The sequence below is a fragment of the Botrytis deweyae genome (genome assembly GCF_014898535.1).
Source record: "Botrytis deweyae strain B1 chromosome Unknown BDEW_030, whole genome shotgun sequence".
NCBI lineage: Eukaryota > Fungi > Ascomycota > Leotiomycetes > Helotiales > Sclerotiniaceae > Botrytis > Botrytis deweyae.
The window spans coordinates 4042-23193 of NW_024066237.1; the positions used below are offsets into that span (position 1 = coordinate 4042).

General features: G+C 41.4%; 5 protein-coding genes across 5 annotated transcripts; 2 read left to right on the forward strand and 3 right to left on the reverse strand.

Moving 5' to 3' along the window:
- Positions 1-1778: 1778 nt before the first annotated feature.
- Positions 1779-5067, forward strand: EAE98_009673 (uncharacterized protein; the record flags this gene model as incomplete). The annotated part of the gene is made up of 2 exons (XM_038957294.1): positions 1779-3130; positions 3181-5067. Exons 1-2 carry the CDS (start codon positions 2024-2026, stop codon positions 5065-5067), a joined length of 2994 nt encoding a protein of 997 aa, XP_038806233.1. The 5' UTR covers positions 1779-2023.
- Positions 5068-8985: 3918 nt separating this feature from the next.
- On the reverse strand, positions 8986-11504 carry EAE98_009674 (uncharacterized protein; the record flags this gene model as incomplete). Its single annotated transcript, XM_038957295.1, has 2 exons — positions 9980-11504; positions 8986-9802 (listed from the first exon to the last, which is right to left on the reverse strand). The coding sequence occupies exons 1-2, from the start codon at positions 10192-10194 to the stop codon at positions 8986-8988; spliced, it is 1032 nt and encodes a 343-aa protein (XP_038806234.1). The 5' UTR covers positions 10195-11504.
- Positions 11505-12146: 642 nt separating this feature from the next.
- On the reverse strand, positions 12147-13914 carry EAE98_009675 (uncharacterized protein; the record flags this gene model as incomplete). The annotated part of the gene is made up of 6 exons (XM_038957296.1): positions 12147-12206; positions 12268-13284; positions 13338-13613; positions 13670-13707; positions 13761-13794; positions 13846-13914. The coding sequence occupies 6 exons, from the start codon at positions 13912-13914 to the stop codon at positions 12147-12149; spliced, it is 1494 nt and encodes a 497-aa protein (XP_038806235.1).
- Positions 13915-14834: 920 nt separating this feature from the next.
- On the reverse strand, positions 14835-15872 carry EAE98_009676 (uncharacterized protein; the record flags this gene model as incomplete). The annotated part of the gene is made up of 2 exons (XM_038957297.1): positions 14835-15285; positions 15346-15872. 2 exons carry the CDS (start codon positions 15870-15872, stop codon positions 14835-14837), a joined length of 978 nt encoding a protein of 325 aa, XP_038806236.1.
- Positions 15873-16394: 522 nt separating this feature from the next.
- EAE98_009677 (uncharacterized protein) lies at positions 16395-18979 on the forward strand (the record flags this gene model as incomplete). Its single annotated transcript, XM_038957298.1, has 7 exons — positions 16395-16462; positions 16514-16551; positions 16609-17498; positions 17544-17652; positions 17704-18598; positions 18673-18819; positions 18880-18979. The coding sequence occupies 7 exons, from the start codon at positions 16395-16397 to the stop codon at positions 18977-18979; spliced, it is 2247 nt and encodes a 748-aa protein (XP_038806237.1).
- Positions 18980-19152: the final 173 nt, after the last annotated feature.

Genomic DNA, 19152 nt, shown 5'->3' on the forward strand with positions numbered 1-19152 from the left:
TGGTTATTGTAGATCTTACGGGATAGTTGACAACTTGTGATTGATACATACGAGGATGTGATTTGCTTGTTTGTGAGCTTAAATCTTTATACTATGGATAACTTCATTTTATCAAAGACTCGTGTGTAAATGTAATTTAGGAAAAATTGTGAATACGACGGACATTCTAGAAACTAGAAATAGACCAAATGATCCTCGAGATGTTTTCAAGAGAGGAAGACCTTGGTGAAGGCAAGGTCTAGGGCTTGGTTGCTTAAACTTCTCGATTGTTTCGTCTCATCGCAGATTCATGCGATGAAGGAGGTAGGCGAGACAGACCCTCGAGAGACCCTAAGATTCCAAGATGCCCAGTCAACATGGAGATCATATCCATGAAATGCTTGTGATGATGATCTTTGCCTCAAGAACAATCTCCTTCCTAATATTCCTGGCTCCTTACGAAAGCTTCTCGGGGCTCCTGCCGTATGGACGACGGAAGTGCAGAGATGATGTTACCGCGAGGGCAGCGGAGATTTAAGTACAGATTGTACTTGGATAGCTGTCCCTTGCCTAGTTTGTATGACGACGGGTACTAGGTAGATAAACGACGGATTCTTCGCCGTTTCATTAGAAGAGGCATTAGATGCGAGGACTAAAATGACACAACGGTTCGATATCCAATTAGCCAAATCCAGAATATCTAATCATTCAAACAACCCCAATCCCAAGAGACGAACGCCATTATAGGTAATATGTCAACTATCCAATTTCTTTCATATATACACTTGGGGACTGCCTTACCTATTGAGCCGCTTCATCTCATTCGAGCTTCACACATGAAAGACCCCTCCTCATAACAATTTTGGCAAATATACTCGTATCTTCATCTTATCATTGGATCACAACGAGGATTGTAAGATTAATGCATCTCCACAACAAACCTGGTTCTAATCTCTGGGATTCTGATACGCGATCTCATTCGCTTGTCTTCACTGCCAGCATCCTTAAGGCCTCAATGAACAAGGAAGACATGGGTTCCTATATATTTTTCAACCACATTCAACCAATGCCAATGGCCAATTTTACATCAATGTGTATAACACACCGGATGTAAGAACATTGGGGATGCATGTCAACATAGCAACCTTATGCTACCACACAACCATATTTTGGGTTTTGGATATCCCAAACATCTTGAAATCCAATTTCCTTCCAGAACAATATCTGTAGGAAATTCCCAGTACAGTACCAGTCAAAACAATCACCTGGTACGGAACGGAATCTTCCCTGCTCCAAATCACAATCCACCTGGAATCTAGGAGCAAATCATCTAGACATCTAGACTCCACAACTGGGTAATCTCATCCCATGTCTAAAAGGGCTCAAATCGTTGTAAGAATCCTAACATTTAATCAGCCACTTGAAGGCCTTTACTCACCCTAGATAGCTGATTAAATGTGCTACGTCAAGGTTGACTACACACAAATTGACAGCTTTTTATGATTATTACACTACTGTATGTATGGTCATTGTGAACTCCCCACTCGCTTGGCCTCGCCTTGTCCAGACCTAACCCCTTCCCCTTGTCCTCTCTCCAAATCTCTAAATTAAACGTCCCATTTACATCAAACAATCACAATGTCCCGAGGTACCCCATCTCTTCTTACTTGCTCCAACTTACAGGGCTGAAGGAGATGTGCGATGCAACTAACAGATAAGTCATGTAACCATTTTCCTTGATCATTTTGTTATTCTTTTCTCCCCTTCTTTGTCATATCTTCGATCTCTTCTCGATTTCTCTCTCTGGTCAAGAGTATTCCACTCTTTTTATCTCTCTGCTTCTCCGCGATTTGTTCTCGCATTTCAAGGGTCTCCTGGTGTTACCTGTCCATTCCTTTAAGAAATATATTCGATCAATATACTCGTTTCACCATTTACATCAGTCACATCACATTTCATCATCGTCAACAAAAATACTCGAGTAGACCCATTTTATCGGTTCAAAAAGGCACGAAAGTTCAGGCTCAGACCCAGGGTATAAACTATGTCGAAAAATATAACTAGGTCGAAGTCGGTGATGTCTCGTTTTAGAGGTCGAGATGCAACAGCCTCTAGTGCTTCACTTCATGTTACAGATGATGCACAGGCCAGGGATATTGGTAACAATACATTCCAAAAATTCGACCTTGGTCGCGAAGACCGGCTTAAACTTCCACAGAGACCATCAACTTCAGGTGGAACAAAAAAATCGTCAGGAAATTTACCCAAGAGGGCTCATACTGTCAAGAGAGAAACACGGGACGATCTATTCTTCAACCCTCTGACAGCACATGGGATAGACGGACCTACGTTTTATAACTTTCCTTTACCTTCTACTCGACCCCCACCTTCACCAGTTGTACCAGCTGTGCCCCAAATGCTTGCACCTTCACCACGACCCTACAGTCCTGATTCTATCAAGACAAGCAGGACTGTTCAACCTAACGTTAGTGAACTTGAGATTGGCATGGCACTTGGAAGTCCTTCACACCCACCAGAAAACTGGCAACAAGGTCAACACTCTCTCGGGATGGAACCAGTCCGTACTCTTGATCCAATGGACGACATGTCTCATTATGCCGATTCTATTGTTGCTCCGAAGCAAAAGAAAGGGCGGAAGTGGTTTGGCTTATTTGGAAGTAAGAGGGAAAAGACACCTGCATCATTCTATCAACTGAAACCAGAATCACAACAAGAAATTCCAACGAGCGATCCTTCCTCACCAGAGACTAAACGCACTGGTAGATCTCGTGGTCGTTCAACTTCTAGTAAAACTGGTAAGAAACCTGACATGAAAAGATCGCAAACGGCACCAACGACACCGGGTTTACAACCTTTATTCCAACCCTCAACTTCAACAAGTATTCGAGCAGGAACTCCAGATATTCGTGTTCAAGGTCCCATTGGAGTTGAAGTTCTACGATCATACCCTAAAGTGTCACCCGAAGGACCAAAACTTGATCTTGCACTTCCTTCGGTACAGATGGAAAGGTATAGTGTTATGTTTGGGGATATTTTACAGAAACCTTCCACTACCACCTCTTCGTTACTCCAAAGACGCCAAGCAACACTTGATCGACTGAAAAGTGTTGAAGAAGCACTTGCGAATAAGGTTTGATATTCTTTCCATCATATTCGAACCACACTCACAACTTGAATCAGGAAGCAGAACTTGAGGCCCGTACAAGAGCACTCACAAAATGTAGGGCTACCTCACCACAACCAAACCACAACAGCCCATCATTCTCTCTCTTTCCAAGCACACCCTCAAGACAAGGCAATCGTGAAAGCTCACCAACAAGAGAAAAGTCGTTGCTAAATAGATCCAACACCTCACCCGCCGCTCTATCTCCCTCTAGACCTTCATTCGCCCCAGGTTTAGATAACGATCTCCACGCCAATCTTGTTATTGATGACGAAACCTCCACGAACCGTCGTGGACATGAACATAACGATTCTTCATCAAGTACATCTACTCAGAAACCACGCAAACAATCAACGAGATCATCATCAAGTTCTCCAAGATCGAGACCTCAACTCCAATCAGCACGTACTTGGTCACCAGACGAATCTCAACTTTTATCTCCATCGTCCGCTGAGGAATCAGAAGCCGATGCACGTTCCATGAATGGCCAAGAAAGAGAAGATTTATACACCACATCACAATTAACAGCAACCAAATCAAGGTTTGAGGAAAGGGAACCAACATGGCAGATGATCAATTCCAAGAAACAAAATCACGGAGCCCCATCTTCAGTATCGGGATCTACGACCAGTGAAGCTAGCACGATATCATCATCACATTCTGCTTCATCATTCTCAAGTGTACCGGGCAGTTTCAATACAAACACAATACCCATAATGCTCGAGCAAGAAAAAGTGAGAGAAAGAGGTTCGAGGAAAGCATCGCCAACACATATTCAATCTTCCCAGAAGGACAAGGAAACGAAAATCTCCGTTAAATCTACTCCCGGCCCACGACCAATCATTTCAGCTTTCAATACCACCACTCGATCATCAGAAAATGCACCTCGTCCCATCCTCAAATCTCCCATATCTGAAAATCAAGGTCTGAGACCTAGACCTAGACCCTCAATCCAACAATCATCCTCCAGTGCATCCCTCATATCACCTCGTCCCTCGCTCCAAAAATCCCCCATGTCATCATCAACCAGCACCTCGATCTCCTCGCCACGAAAAATCCCCCTTCCCGCTTCTCCCCACCCCCCACGCACCATCTCCAGCATCTCCCCCCTCCCCGAACCCCCCACCCACCAAAAACAAGAATCCACCTCCTCCATCACCCCTTCCCTCCTCTCCCTCCAATTCGACGACGACCCCGAATCCCTCTCCGTCCCCACCTCCCGCACGCAGGACCCAGAGCAAAAACGTCTCGAATCCGCCGCCGGCGTCTCCATCGCACGACAAATCTCCGTCTCGAGACAACAGCGTCAATTACTCATCCCCATCAAAACCAGCGGCACGATATCGAAACGTAATCGCGAGAAATCTCCCGCCCCCGGCTCCGGGATTCGAAGTCCCGTTTCCGGGAGTGCGAAGAAAGTCATCACGGGGGAGGATGTAAATGCGAAAACTGGCTCGCCGCTGGAAAGCGTAACGGAGTTGAGTTTTCGCGGGGGCGTGTTATCTCCATCCTCCTCCTCCTCATCGTCAAAAGGACAAAGCGGGACTTCGGGGAACTCCTCGGGGAGCGGAAATAGGATCGAAAATGGGATCCCTAGCGATATCAAAGTAAAACAAACTTCCAAACCTTCCACGCCGACACTCGTCGTGGTTCCCGGCGTCGAAGAACAGTGGGGTGCAGGAATTGCTAGTTCCGGGGGCTTGATGAGTAGCAAGGAGAGAGTGGAAGCGATGATGAAGGGGAGTCGTGGGAGTCCGCTGCTGGGACAGGGACAGGGACAAGGACAGGGGCAACAGGGTTGGGAGGAACAGGGGGGGAAGATGTTGAGTGTGGCGCCGAGGACGGAGATGGGGACGGGTCATCAGCATAGGAGGAGTGAGAGGGCGGTTGTTTTGGAAGCTTGAGCTTGTGCTTGGTTTGAGGAGGAGAAGCAGAGGCAGAAGGGGATTTGGGAGTTTGGAGGAGTTTGGAGGAGTTTGGGGGATGATATTATTCATTTATTAATTCTTTTATATACATAGTTATACATACATACCTAGTTATACATCCATACATACATACATATCTCATTCTTCATCCCAAGGGATTCAAAGAAGGAATGGAAAAGGGCGCAGGAACGGCACGGACAGGAACGGCACGGAAAGAAGGAAGGAGGGGGCGCAGGAAAGGAAAGGAAAGGAAAGGAAAGGAAAGGAAAGGAAAGGAAAGGAAAGGAAAGGAAAGGAAAGGAAAGGAAAGGAAAGGAAAGGAAAGGAAAGAAATCCAAGGAAGAATACCTACCTAGGTATGGAGAGAGGCATTTACGAACGCATTTTTTTATATTATATAGTAGGTACATAGTACATACCAACTGGTATTATCGTAGATAGTATAGTATATATAGATATAGATATGAATACATATATCTGTCTTGTTTTATCTTGTCTTGTCTTGTCTTACGTTATCTTATTATCTCGTTATATGTTTATTTGTTTATATGGTTATATACTGTTGTTTATATATATAAATTCACATTTATATTTACATTTACATTCACATCTATATTCATCCCATACTTCAAAATATACACATATATATATTATATAATATAATATTTCAGAAAATCTATAATATTTCAGAAACTCTATATTTTTTCAGAAAATCTATATTATTTCAGAAAATCTATATTATCTCAGCAAATCTATATTTTTTCAGAAAATCTATATTATTTCAGAAAATCTATATTATCGCAGCAAATCTATATTATTTCAGAAAATCTATATTATAAGAAACGAGCTTTTTCTCGGCTCTTCGTGGCTAAAAATAACAATGGCCTTGCTAGCGCTCTCCGTAGTTATTTTTAATGCCACTCAGGATCTACGCCTATGCTCGTGCTGCGCAGCTTTTAGAATCCTAATTAAAATATGAATTTTGAAGTTTTTGAAGCTATTCAGAGATTGTAAGCTTTTTGGAGTGGTGGTCTGTGTACAGGCTTAAGTGGGGTATATTCAACCCCGAACTTCAAATAATAATAATAATAATAATAATAATAATAATAATAATAATAATAATAATAATAATAATAATAATAATAATAATAATAATAATAATAATAATAATAAGATTTCGCTAGCCTCTCGCTTCTAGCTCGTATAAGGGCGCCCAAGGCGTCTTTAAGCCTAAATCTAATAAATCTAATAAATCTAATAAATCTAATAAATCTAATAAATCTAATAAATCTAATAAATCTAATAAATCTAATAAATCTAATAAATCTAATAAATCTAATAAATCTAATAAATCTAATAAATCTAATAAATCTAATAAATCTAATAAATCTAATAAATCTAATAAATCTAATACCCCTTCTCCCCTCTTACCCCCCCTCTTTCTAATCCCCTCTCCTTTCTAATCCCCTCCCCTTTCTAATCCCTCCTCCTCCCCTTCCCTTTCTAATCCCCTCCTCCTCCCCCTTCCCTTTCTAATCCCTCCCCTTTCTAATCCCTCCCCTTTCTAATCCCCTCCTCTTTCTAATTCCTTATCTCTTCTCGCAAATCCCGAACCTTCAACCAATCAAAAACATTTATTCAATCTTTAAAATCTTTAATCTCTTCAATCTACTCTCTAATCAAATTATTTCTTTCATTAACTATAGCTTATTAATATAAAATTATATCATTGAAAAACTCTCAATTTATAGAATTCTGAAATCTCTTTCGATTTCATTTTATATATTGTTATAACTACTATACCTATTAATAATATCTATCTAATCTATTCCAATCTATTTCCTAATTTTTGATATTCGCCGTACAAGGCATCAGTATTTTTTTTCGACCAATCAGCTTCTAGTTATAAACCGTGTTTTAAATCCTATATGTTAGGTATATAGTATATACCAACTAGTATTATTATAGATAGTATAGTATATATAGATATAGATATATATATTTATCTTATCTTATCTTGTCTTGTTTTATCTTGTCTTATCTTGTCTTGTCTTGTCTTGTCTTGTCTTGTCTTGTCTTGTCTTGTCTTATCTTATCTTGTCTTGTCTTGTCTTATTTTATCTTGTTTTGTTTTATCTTACGTTATCTTACTATCTCGTTATATGTTTATTTATTTATATTATTATATACCGTTATTTATATATATAAATCTATATATATATTTATATTTACATTTAACATCTACATCTATCCTATACTCCCTATACTCCCTATACTTCAAATACATATATATATAAATTCATATATATATATTCACATTTACATTTACATCTACATCTATCCTATACTCCCTATACTCCCTATACTTCAAAATACATATATATATAAATTCATATATATATATTCACATTTACATTTACATCTACATCTATCCTATACTCCCTATACTCTAAAATATATATATATTATATAATATTTCAGAAACTCTATATTATAAGAAATCAAATAAATAAATAAATAATTAATCAAATAACCAAGTAAACAAACAAACAAGCAAACAAACAATCAAACAAACAATCAAATAAACAATCAAACAAACAATCAAACAAACAATCAAACAAACAATCAAACAAACAATCAAACAAACAATCAAACAAACAATCAAACAAACAATCAAACAAACAATCAAAAAAGCAAACAAACAAACAATCAATCAAACAATCAATCAATCAAACAAACAATCAAACAACCAAGTAAACAATATACTAATAATCAACACCTCATATCTCATATGTAATTCATATATTCTACATATCCCATCCCATCCCACTTCGCCCCCTTCAGCTTTATCTATGATACCCCACTCCTCCTATTCATTACTTAGATACTTAGATACCTGGGTAGATAGATAGATAGGTAGGTAGATAGGTAGATAGGTAGATAAATAAATGAATAGATAAATAGATATCAATTCCCCACTCATCCCCCTCCTTTCTAACCCGCCAACCCACTACACCACTGACCGCATCACACCACATCACACCACATCAAACCACAAACCTCAACATCGTAATCTCCTACCATAACATCCATAACATCCATGGCATAAGTACCTAGGTATCTACCCCCATATAATTCTATCCCCATCCCCATCCCCTCAATACATATCTTGCCCACCCAAAAGCCACTCCATCCCCCAAAATGAATATCCTCCCTCCAGCGACCAATGCAAAGAACAGAAAAAAACAAAACAAAAAAACAAAACAAAAAAACGCCTCGTATGTATGTATGCATTCATTTCCCAATCATCACAACTCCCCCGCTCACCTCTTATTGACCCCTTACCCATTCACCCCTATTCTATCACATGAAATAAAATCAAACCCCCTCGGCCCCTCATATAGACACAAAATACAAATGCCCCGAATGAAAACAAAAGGCAGGAACATAACCAAAAATAAAATCAAGAAAAGTAATAAATAAAAAAGGGTATCAACTCTCTCTCTCTCTCTCTCTCTCTCTCTCTCTCTCTCTCTCTCTCTCTCTCTCTCTCTCTCTCTCTCCTCCCCCTGCCTCTTTCCTTCTTCTTCTTCCTTCTTTCTCTCATTCTCTTTTTCGAGCTCACTTTCTTTCGAATTTCGGAGTCGACTATCCAATATCGATATCCAATCCCTTGAAGTGGAATTTCCAATCTCGGTTATGGCGACCAGACTAGTATTAAAAGAGACGAAGAATGATTTATATGCACCATTCTTTCTTTGCTCCTCCTTACCCAATAGATCTGAGTGTAAAAGTGCTCTTTCGTGATATCGTCATCAATCGAACTACCCATCTTTCAACATAATCTCTAGAAGCTCCACCCACTCTCTTCTTATAAAATCGAGTGTTCTCCTCTCAACAACATCCCCCCCTCCTCTTAATCTCACCCCCCTCACCCCTCTCTTCATCCCTCCTCTCCCTCCCATCCGCATTCCCATTTCCATACGTACTCCCAATCCGCACCCCCGTCCCAGCATCACTCCCTCCAAGCGGTGTTCCCCCCGTGAGTCCCAGCAACCAACTCCTCCTATCTCCTCTTCCCACTCTAAAACTTCCACCAGGTCTCATAATCCCATCAAAATATCCCGTTTGCCCCTCTATCCCCATCCCGTCATTCCCCATAGGCGTACCGGGAGTCGCTACCGCACTCAAAAGTTGTTCTTTCATCTTATTATTCTGTTCCACAAGTTTTCTCGTGATAACTCTAAAAACCTCTTCCACGCCCTCTCCACTCTCCGCACTAACTTCATGACAACAATCCCATCCCACTTCCATACCCCAGAATCCAGAACTTCTCTTACTAGAAGGTGATCGTGCACCTTCTATCCCCATTGTGCCTTGACCACCAGATCCCCACACTCCACCTCCGGCGCCGCCCCAACTGCCGAACCCACGGTCACCCAAAGCAGTAGCAGGTGGTGTGCTGCCTAAAATAGATGTGACGTTTTCGGCTACATATGCAATACATCTCTCGAATGGAACTTCTCTTGCACTAGGATCTTTAGCAACGAGATCAGCTTTGGTACCTACGACATGGAGGATGATATCCGCAGGAAGATTGCGACGGAGTTCGGTAAGCCAGACGGACATTTCGGTGAACGAGGTTTGGGATGTGATGCTGTAGCAGAGGATACAGGCATTTGCCCCGCGGTAGTAAAGGCGGGATATAGATCTATAGATTGGGAATAAAATGGTTAGCATGTCATCTTGTATTGCATTGTTCTTGTTCTTATCCCCATTCCTCAATATGTGACCCTCGCCCTCCCCCGTTCACACATCTTTCCCGTCAACCTTCCCTCAGACACATCAACTCCCCTCGCCACAAGGAAATTCCACACCAGATACATACCTAAATCTTTCCTGCCCCGCCGTATCCCAAATCTGTAATCTCACAACTGTATCACTCTCGGCATCCACCACTCTCTTCGTCAGAAAACTAGCCCCAACCGTCGACGTCGTAGTTTTCGGATTAAACTGATTTTTTATGTATCGAAGAAGGAGTGATGTTTTGCCTACGCCTTGGGCGCCTAGCACTACTATCTTGGCTTCGAGGGAGGTGCTCATTTTTCTTAATTCGGGTCTATCAGGTGTGGGAGGAAAGTTTGTTGACGGTCGAGATTGAGGAGTCGAGTACGTGGTCTCGTAATAGATATAGGTAGGTAGTTATGAGGTGACCGTATGGCGTATGTGAATTGTAGATGGGCGGATGGGTGAATATCTCGCAATATCTTCAGTACGAGAATGAAGTTCCGCACTGATCCCTCTTGATCGTCCTTTCACAATATGACTCTGCAAAATCCCACGATATAACGCCGCAGATTATTTCCTTCCAGCCGTATGTTCGATTCTTCACCTGTCCGCTCGAATTCTCTCCAAACCCAGTATAGATATATATCTCTTCTCTTCGCGCACCCTTCCTCGGTGTAGCTCCAAGCAACTCAGCAGATTTGCAATCAAATCTTCCTATTGCCCTCTCTCCAAATATCACAAATTCTCAACAGATGCCCTACGTATGCTCACAGTTTCCTACTCTTCTGCGGTTCTTCTCTTCCTTTCTCCTCTCCCTATCATATATATCTTCCGTCCTCCCGTCTGCAAATATGGTATTTCGTTGCTAAGTTGTTCTTCGTTTCCTCGTTCGTTTATCAAGTATGCCTTTTCCTAGTCTTTGTTGTTTCGATGCGTCTGTTTTGTTTCGTTCCGTACCGTACTGATTCATACACTCATATCGCTCTCGTTCTTGTGCTTGGATTTGTTCCTCGTATCATATCTTCATTTCTCATTCCATTCCGGCTCATCCTATTTCAGCTCATCTCCCAATCCAAACCCTAACGTTGTATTTCGTCGATCCTTCACTCTCGTTCAATCTAAAAATCCGAGTCGAATCCCATCCAAATATTCACTCTCTGCTCTGATGTCCTTTCGACGCAATCCTAGGTGTGCAAATCAATCCTGACCAATCTATCTGCCCACATTCAATTTATCTGCGTATTCAAACTCGGCCTCTTCCACATTATCTATTCCAAGCCCTCGACAAACCCGTCTGAAACCAATACAAGCAAGTACCTAGTAAGCCGCACAAACAGACAAACGAACAAACAGATAAACAGATAAACAGATAAACAAATCAAACCGACGATGGCAAACTCGATGAAAGTTGTACAATATACACCAAACTTGTTCTATGTCTTCACTCAACAACCAAGATTAAGTTCCGAATTCGAAAACACAAAACCCAAGAAAAGAATGTGTGCTAGAGAACCTTTCATTTAAATTATCGAAATTGCTTTTTGGACTACTTTACCATGTACCATACTATCCCATACCACTTTCTCAGACCTCTCTTTAATATCAAAGTCTGACAGGTAGACCTAGTGAGCCAGAATCCACCATGACGCACCTAAGAAATCCCACCCCTAGAATAAATCCCCTTCCCTCTCCCCCCTCCGCCCAAACCATAGAAACTAGGGGGGTAAAAAGTAGAAAATTAATGCCCAGAGATCAATGGGCCTAGGTATAAAAACTATCCCTGTCGATGAAGCCAAAATGAAGAATCCCGAGTTTCTTGTTCTTTGCAGCACACATGACTTTCAAAGGTTCTCATAGTCGTCGAGTCGATCAGCTGTTATGCATTCTGACGCAAAGAAGATTCAAAGAAGTCTAATCGTCAAATTTGCGGTGTGAAACATATGTACTCATGACTGCATTTAGCAAGTATTTCAAGGTACCTATGGCTTGGAATGAACGGGCTGATGGGCGACGCAGTACGTTTCGGCTTAGATCGGGCCAGGGCATGAAATCGGTAGGAGCGTTTGGTCCGAGTCGTACAGAGATGGGATTTTACATTTGACGGTGGCAATATTTTAAGTTCCGCGTTATTGGTCTAAGGTTTTATTTAAAAATATGCGAATGTCTCGAATTATGTGTACAAGTCTTCTTTCTCTAATCAAAAAGTTCCACCCCACAAATACGCATCTTTCTCCATATATCTTCATATCTTCTACATCTTCACATCTTCACAACTTCGCCTTGGCTTTCTCTGCTGGATTCGCCAGAGGATCATAAGTCGTCATACCCTATTTAACCGTTAGCTGCCAGTCATTTCTCATAGCATGCATGTCAAGAGAGGAAACTTACCAAAGTATCAATCGGAACCATTGTAGTATGTGAACTTAATCCTCTAGTATCGATCAATGTCGGATTCAACTGATCCACACTCGAGCACCCAATCAACCTCATATTCATTTCCATCTCATCTTTCAACAACTGCATAGCACGGTCTACACCCGCCAATCCATACGCACTCATAGCATACAAGAAAGGTCTACCGATTCCAACACCTTTAGCACCCAAGCAAAGCGCTTTGATAATATCCGTGGATCTTCTGATGCCGCCATCAATGTAAATCTCGATACGATTTTCCCATCCACGCTCTCGAAGAACGGGCATAACTTCTGCGAGAACTTCGATACCCGATCGAGCAAAATCTAATTGACGACCTCCGTGATTAGACAGCACAACACCTTGAACGCCACATTCGACAGCTTGAATGACATCTTCTACACGTTGAACACCCTTGAGAATGATGGGCATCTTGGTAATAGACTTGAACCAAGGAATATCTTTCCAACTCAAAGCTGGATCGATAAAACTCGAAATAGCTCTTGCTGCACCTTGAGAGTTGTCCGTGGATTGTCCACTGCTTGATTGAACAGAAGATCCTACGTCCGTAAATTTTGAACGCATATCCTTTTCTCTTCTTCCTAATTGAGGAGCATCGACTGTGATGAATAGACCCTTGCAACCACGATGCTCAGCATGCTGAACAATCTTCTTTGTAATCTCTCGATCCTTGTTGACGTATAATTGTAACCATTGAACCTGCTGTCCCTCTGCGGCATCCATGATTTCATCAAACGAGCAAGATGCTAGAGTTGGAATCATTTGTATAACATTGTGTTTCTTCGCCGCTCGTGTGAAGACAACCTCTCCTTCGGGGTGTCCAAGCTTTCCTAATGCTGTAGCTGTCACATAGAAAGGGATATCGACTTTCGTTCCAAGCATAGTTGTAGTAAAATCGACCTTTTCCACATCCACAAGAACCTTTGGCCGAAACCATATTTTATGAAAGGCAGAATGATTTTCGCGCATAGTCTACTAATATTAGCAACTGCATCAATGTTGAAGATAGGAAGGGTCTGTCTTACAATTTCATCATCGGCACCGCTGGAATAGTATGCCCAAGCAGTCTTCTTCATAACCCTTCTTGCCACGGACTCGAAATCCATCAAATTGTAGCATTGTTCTAGAATTGGCATCCGTGCAATTCTCTCTTGTCTTGCCTCTTCATCTGGATCAAATTCCTTCTCTTCCTTCTCGACTGTGCCCATATCAACTGGTCCTAGATGTTTCGATTTGTCTAGGAATTTATCGAGAGTGTCAGGGGGATGAATTGGCTCGTATTCTTCTGTAGCATCTTTGCCCTATATTACAAAGTTAACTTCTCTGCATGCCATTGCTATTTCTGAGGGATATTTACGGCATATTTGAGAATAATCTTAGGTCCACCAGGATGTTCTGTCGATGTAGTTAATATATAGCTTCCTTTGATACCACACATATCTTCATACCAGGTAAGAATTCCGTAACATCATAAGCTTTTCCCTATGTCAAAAATTAGTCCTCGCCACTCCATACAGCGAGGCAAATACATACATGAACAATAACCCAACACGACTCTTTCGAGTTATGTTCTGCGACTTCCTGTCCAGTTAACTTGGCCATCGTTTCGTTTAGCTTGTGATAATCCAATGTCTTGATATCCTCAGAATCGCAGTCACAATCACAGTCACAATTGGAAAAAGGATATGTAACTGAGAGAAAGATAATAAATTCTAAAAAAAATCCTAAACCAAAAAAGAGAAACCCGAGTGTATATACTATCAAAGTCAATAGTTAAGACCTAAAGATAGTTTGTGGAGTAGCCTCGGGAATAGTGGTCTCTATTGAGGTAAAGGAAAAGAAAGGAAAGGGATTCCATGCTCGGCATATCCAGCCTCTCAATTCAGATTCGCCTTTTCGGATGAATGGCGAACGAATGAAACACAGAAGGTATACCGACTTAGGAGATACTCACCGTCCAAGCAAGCATGTGTATTTGTAATTGTAATTGTAATTGTAATTGTATTAATGCGAAACTGGAGGGAGAGTTTGTTTGAGGTTTATCTTTCATTGCATTCTCTTTACAGAAAGTCATGGAGTACCAGGAGATTTTAAAGGAAGGTTGCATTTTGAAATACAAATAATACTTTGACCTTGATAACGACTTATCTCCGTGCCTTGGTGATGAGAGGAGAGCCCAGCGGCCCCACCGACTTCGGATGCGGGGAGAGCTACGGTAAGGATGAAAGTGATTTGACCAATAAGATATCAGATATTAGATACCTAGGTATCATTTGTTTCTATGATTCGAGTTATTCAGACCGGTTGATATAAAGGAGGACGACTTGAAAAACTATTTCACTACCGTCTCGAAGTACCGAAGGACTACGGATCATTTTTCCAAGGGGGGTGAGCATACTGTCAGTGAATAGTATTCAAAGCACATGTCATATCTACAAGTCTTGAGCTGTGGAAAGTTATATTCCATATTTTTCTCATGTTTTCTTGGGAATAGACTTGTCAATCGCCGTTACATTCATCATTCATAGCTCTACAACTTCAACTGGATTTCCCACATCGGTTGATGATTGATAAACAACCGCAGCATTGATCATCAGACCACCATTTCCACCAGCAGGACCAACCATTAACCTTTGCCATAAGATACCCTTTACTCCATACCAAATCACTTTCATAGCATCTATCCATGCCAAATTTGGTATCAAGTCCATGATTATGCCTCCTCTCTTCCTTTCCATGAGTCTCTCGTAAGCTTCTTGTCCCTTGTCCCAAAACACAGCTTCGCGACCATGTCCGGAATGTATATGCCCAAACACATGAAGTCTAGGTTTGACCTTCCATATTTCTTCCAGTAATGATTTGCAACCTAGGTTGATATCGAGGTGATGGCGAGGCGGACAGTGTGTAATGAGAATATCTGTATCTTTCGGTACACGATTCTCCCACGGCGCAAGATGTCTTTGATATTGAAAACTGGCAATTGAGAATATGATTAGCATTCACATCCTCTCCAAAAGATTGGGGGCTTCTTACGCAAAATCAGAACCGCCACATTGAGGGATATCTGGCGATCCATAAAGCTTTAACTTTCTCCCGCCCTTGAATTTCAATGTGATAGCTTTGTTCTCCAAATAATGTAAACTTTTAAAATTCAATTTCCTCTTCTTATCTTCTTCTTTCCTCGATCTGGGATCAAAATAACTATCATGGTTTCCACAGATAAATACTTTCTCTCTATGTGGCTGTTGGTCCAACCAATCTATCTGGGCCTGTATCTCTTCCACCGTGCCCGCGTTCGTCAAATCTCCTGCATGTATTAAAAGATCACCCGGTGGAATTGGTATTGTATTGCAATGTGTGTCTGAGATACAAACAACTCGAACCGAAGGTTTGTTTCGGGGAGGTTTGAAAGATGTGCCACGAAAATAGAGGAGAATGGTATGGAGATAGAAGATCAATGTGCGGAGAGGAGATTCAAGGAGAGAATCAAGAGGAGTTGGAGGATCAAATATATTGTTTCGACGAGACCATGGGTATATGGTCTTTTGTTTGGGTGCCATGATTGAGGGATGCTGGCGCCTGTTGGCGGATATCAGGTAGTCTTAGCAATTTGCGGTTGAGTGTTGATCAGATATACCTGTGATCAGGACAATCCTCAATTAAGAGTTGCCTTTCAGAATCCAGGATAAAGTAGACACATTTCCATAAAGCATAACCGATATTGGAATTCACTAGAGAAGGCAGTTAGTTACTAAGGTTGTCTATTGTACCCGTACCTGGTCAATTGATACTCAATCGGAATAGAACGTGGGGTGTGTGTGTGTGTGTGCTCTCTGCAAGTTCACCAAAAGCCAAGCTTCAAAAGAGGTGACGTGACAAGGATAAATTCAGGATCCCCAAATTTAGCGACGATTTCGTCATGGATGTTTGATGGCTTGATTGAAGCTTGTGTGAATATTATCATTCAACAAAGAGCTGGTTATTTACCAACTTTTCACCTCTTGTTGATTTTATATCTTCTTCTATATATCTGCGGAAACTTGAGTCGAGCAAAGTTCTTCCGGCAGATTTGCATCGACAATATGGCTTCGCTCAAGAGTATCTACGAGCCAAATCCAGCTCTTGGAAATGCTTTGAATACTAATTTTGAGTAAGTGAACAGGAGGGGTTCATGAACATTAGCTGATCAGATTCTACACAGAGTCGACTTCGTAATCGATTATCGTTTTGCTACTACAAGTATGACAGCCCAATGCTTCCCATCCAATTTCGCAGATAACTAATTTACCCCGCCAGACAAAGTCGAAGCCGAAGCACAATTCGTGAAGCTCATTGAAGCTCTCAACGATGTTGGATTAATGACTGAGGTGCGAAATGGAGATAACTGTTCACTTCTTATATTCGTCAAAGCTGCTTCGGACAGACATCTACGATCCGAAGTATATCGCTCCAGAGTACAAGATTGGCTATATGGAGTTCGGACAGCTGCACCAGAAAAGAATATGCAAGAGGCTTTGAGTGCGGAACCAATGACTGAAGCTGAAAGATTAAGATTGGTCTACCTATTGATCACCAAACCAAGAAATGAAGGCGGTGCTGGAATCACGCCTAAGAGAGGGGAGTGGAAGGGAGTCGAATCGATATTTCCTCTTCACGACCATGAATTCAATAAGGCCTGGATTAAGGAAATTACCTCCAAGTATCTTCTCACAAACAAGGATCTAGAGGATATCAAAGACAGATTTGGTGAAAAGATTGGATTTTATTTCGCCTTTCTACAATCTTATTTCATGTTTTTGGTATTTCCTGCGGCATTCGGATTTTGCGCTTGGGTTCTCTTTGGTCAATACTCCCCAATATATGCCGTAGTCAATGGCTTGTGGGGAATCGTCTACACGGAATATTGGAAGAAACAAGAAACCGATCTTGCAGTACAATGGGGTGTTCGAGGAGTATCCAAAATTCAACACAAAAGACCTGACTTCAAGCATGAAAGGGAAATCAAGGATCCAGTTACTGGAGAGCAGATCAAGTTCTACTCTCCAGTGAAAAGATTGAGTCGTCAATTGCTACAAGTACCTTTCGCTCTCTGTGCTGTTGTTATACTGGGAAGTTTGATTGCAACTTGTTTTGCAATCGAGATCTTCATTTCTGAAGTTTACAATGGTCCATTCAAGGCATATTTGGTATGTATATTGATCATGAATTTAAACTTAGCTAATAACAGACAGACTTTCTTACCAACTGTCATCCTGACAGTTTTCATGCCAACACTGTCTGTTCTTTTGACCGGGTTTGCCTCGAAATTGACAGATCTTGAGAATTATGAAACTACTGATGGTAAGTGACTATCCCATGTGCCCTAGTTTTAATATTTCTAACCTTCAATAGCACATGATGCGGCAATGGTTCAAAAAATCTTCGTCCTCAATTTCATAACATCTTACATGCCAATCTTCCTCACAGCATTTGTCTATGTTCCATTTGCTCAGCACATCGTCCCTCATCTCGATATTTTCCAAATGGCCGTGAGACCATTCGCGGAGAATGATGAACAAATGACAGCACCAAAAGCAGGATTCCAAATTAATCCCGACAGGCTAAAGAAACAGGTCATCTACTTTACAGTCACAGCACAAATCGTCAATTTCGCTCTCGAAGTTATTGTTCCATACGTCAAACGTAGCGTCTTCAGAAAATACAAAGAAGTCCAAGCAGATCGTGCCGCCAAACGTGGAGGTTCCTCAACACCGGAAAGTGATCATCCAGAAGAGGCCGCATTCTTAACCCGTGTAAGAAATGAAGCCGAATTGGGCATCTATGACGTAACAACAGATTTCCGAGAAATGGTTATTCAATTCGGTTATTTGTCCCTCTTCTCAGTCGTTTGGCCTCTTACTGGTATTTCTTTCTTGATTAATAATTGGATTGAACTTAGAGGTGATGCTCTCAAAATCGCACTGGAAACTCAACGTCCTGTTCCATGGCGCGCGGATTCTATAGGCCCATGGCTTGATGCATTGGGTTTCTTGTCATGGTTGGGAAGTCTTAGTACAGCAGCTCTGGTATACCTATTTTCCGGGGATGGACTTGGACCGGATGGAACACCAAGTAAAATGACGGGATGGGGAGTGCTACTTACTATGTTTTTCTCCGAACATATTTATTTGACCTTGAGAAGAGGTATTCGATTGGCATTGAGTAAAATCGATAGTCCGGGATTACAGAGAGAGAGAAAAGAAAGATTTGCAGTTAGGAAGTATGTTGTTCCTGCCATGTTTGCTTCGTTTGTGCCCCTTTTCTCGTTCAAAGGGTATTTGTGTTTTTCTTTAAGACGTGAACTAATTGTGGACGTGATAGACAATACTTACAGGAAACAATATCGCAAGAAGCTGCGGAGAAGGCTGCTTCAGGAGGCATTACAAATGGGGAGAAGATTAGTAGAAATACGCTAGAGGAAGAAGCAAGAGAATCGAGTTTGAGAGGTCATGGAACTGCAGAGGAGAGGTATGTTTTAGAAGTTACGGAATTGCATGGGATAGTATCAGAGACTAACGAAATTAACAGATTCTGGCAGAGACAAAGAGGACAAGGGGAAACAATTGCGATGGGAAGAAGTTTTATTAATAAGACGGCTCCGAATATCGAATCGAAGAAGGAGCTTTGATTGGGTTTTCATTTTATTGTTCTTGATGACATTGTGGTTTGATGGGAAGGATAGGGGGAAGGGAAATGGGGAGACTCGGAAATGGAAATGACAATGGAAATCGGGAGAGAGGGAAAAAGCAAAGTCGAAGCGAGGGAGATATTCACACGAGCTTTATATGCGGTTTAATCATT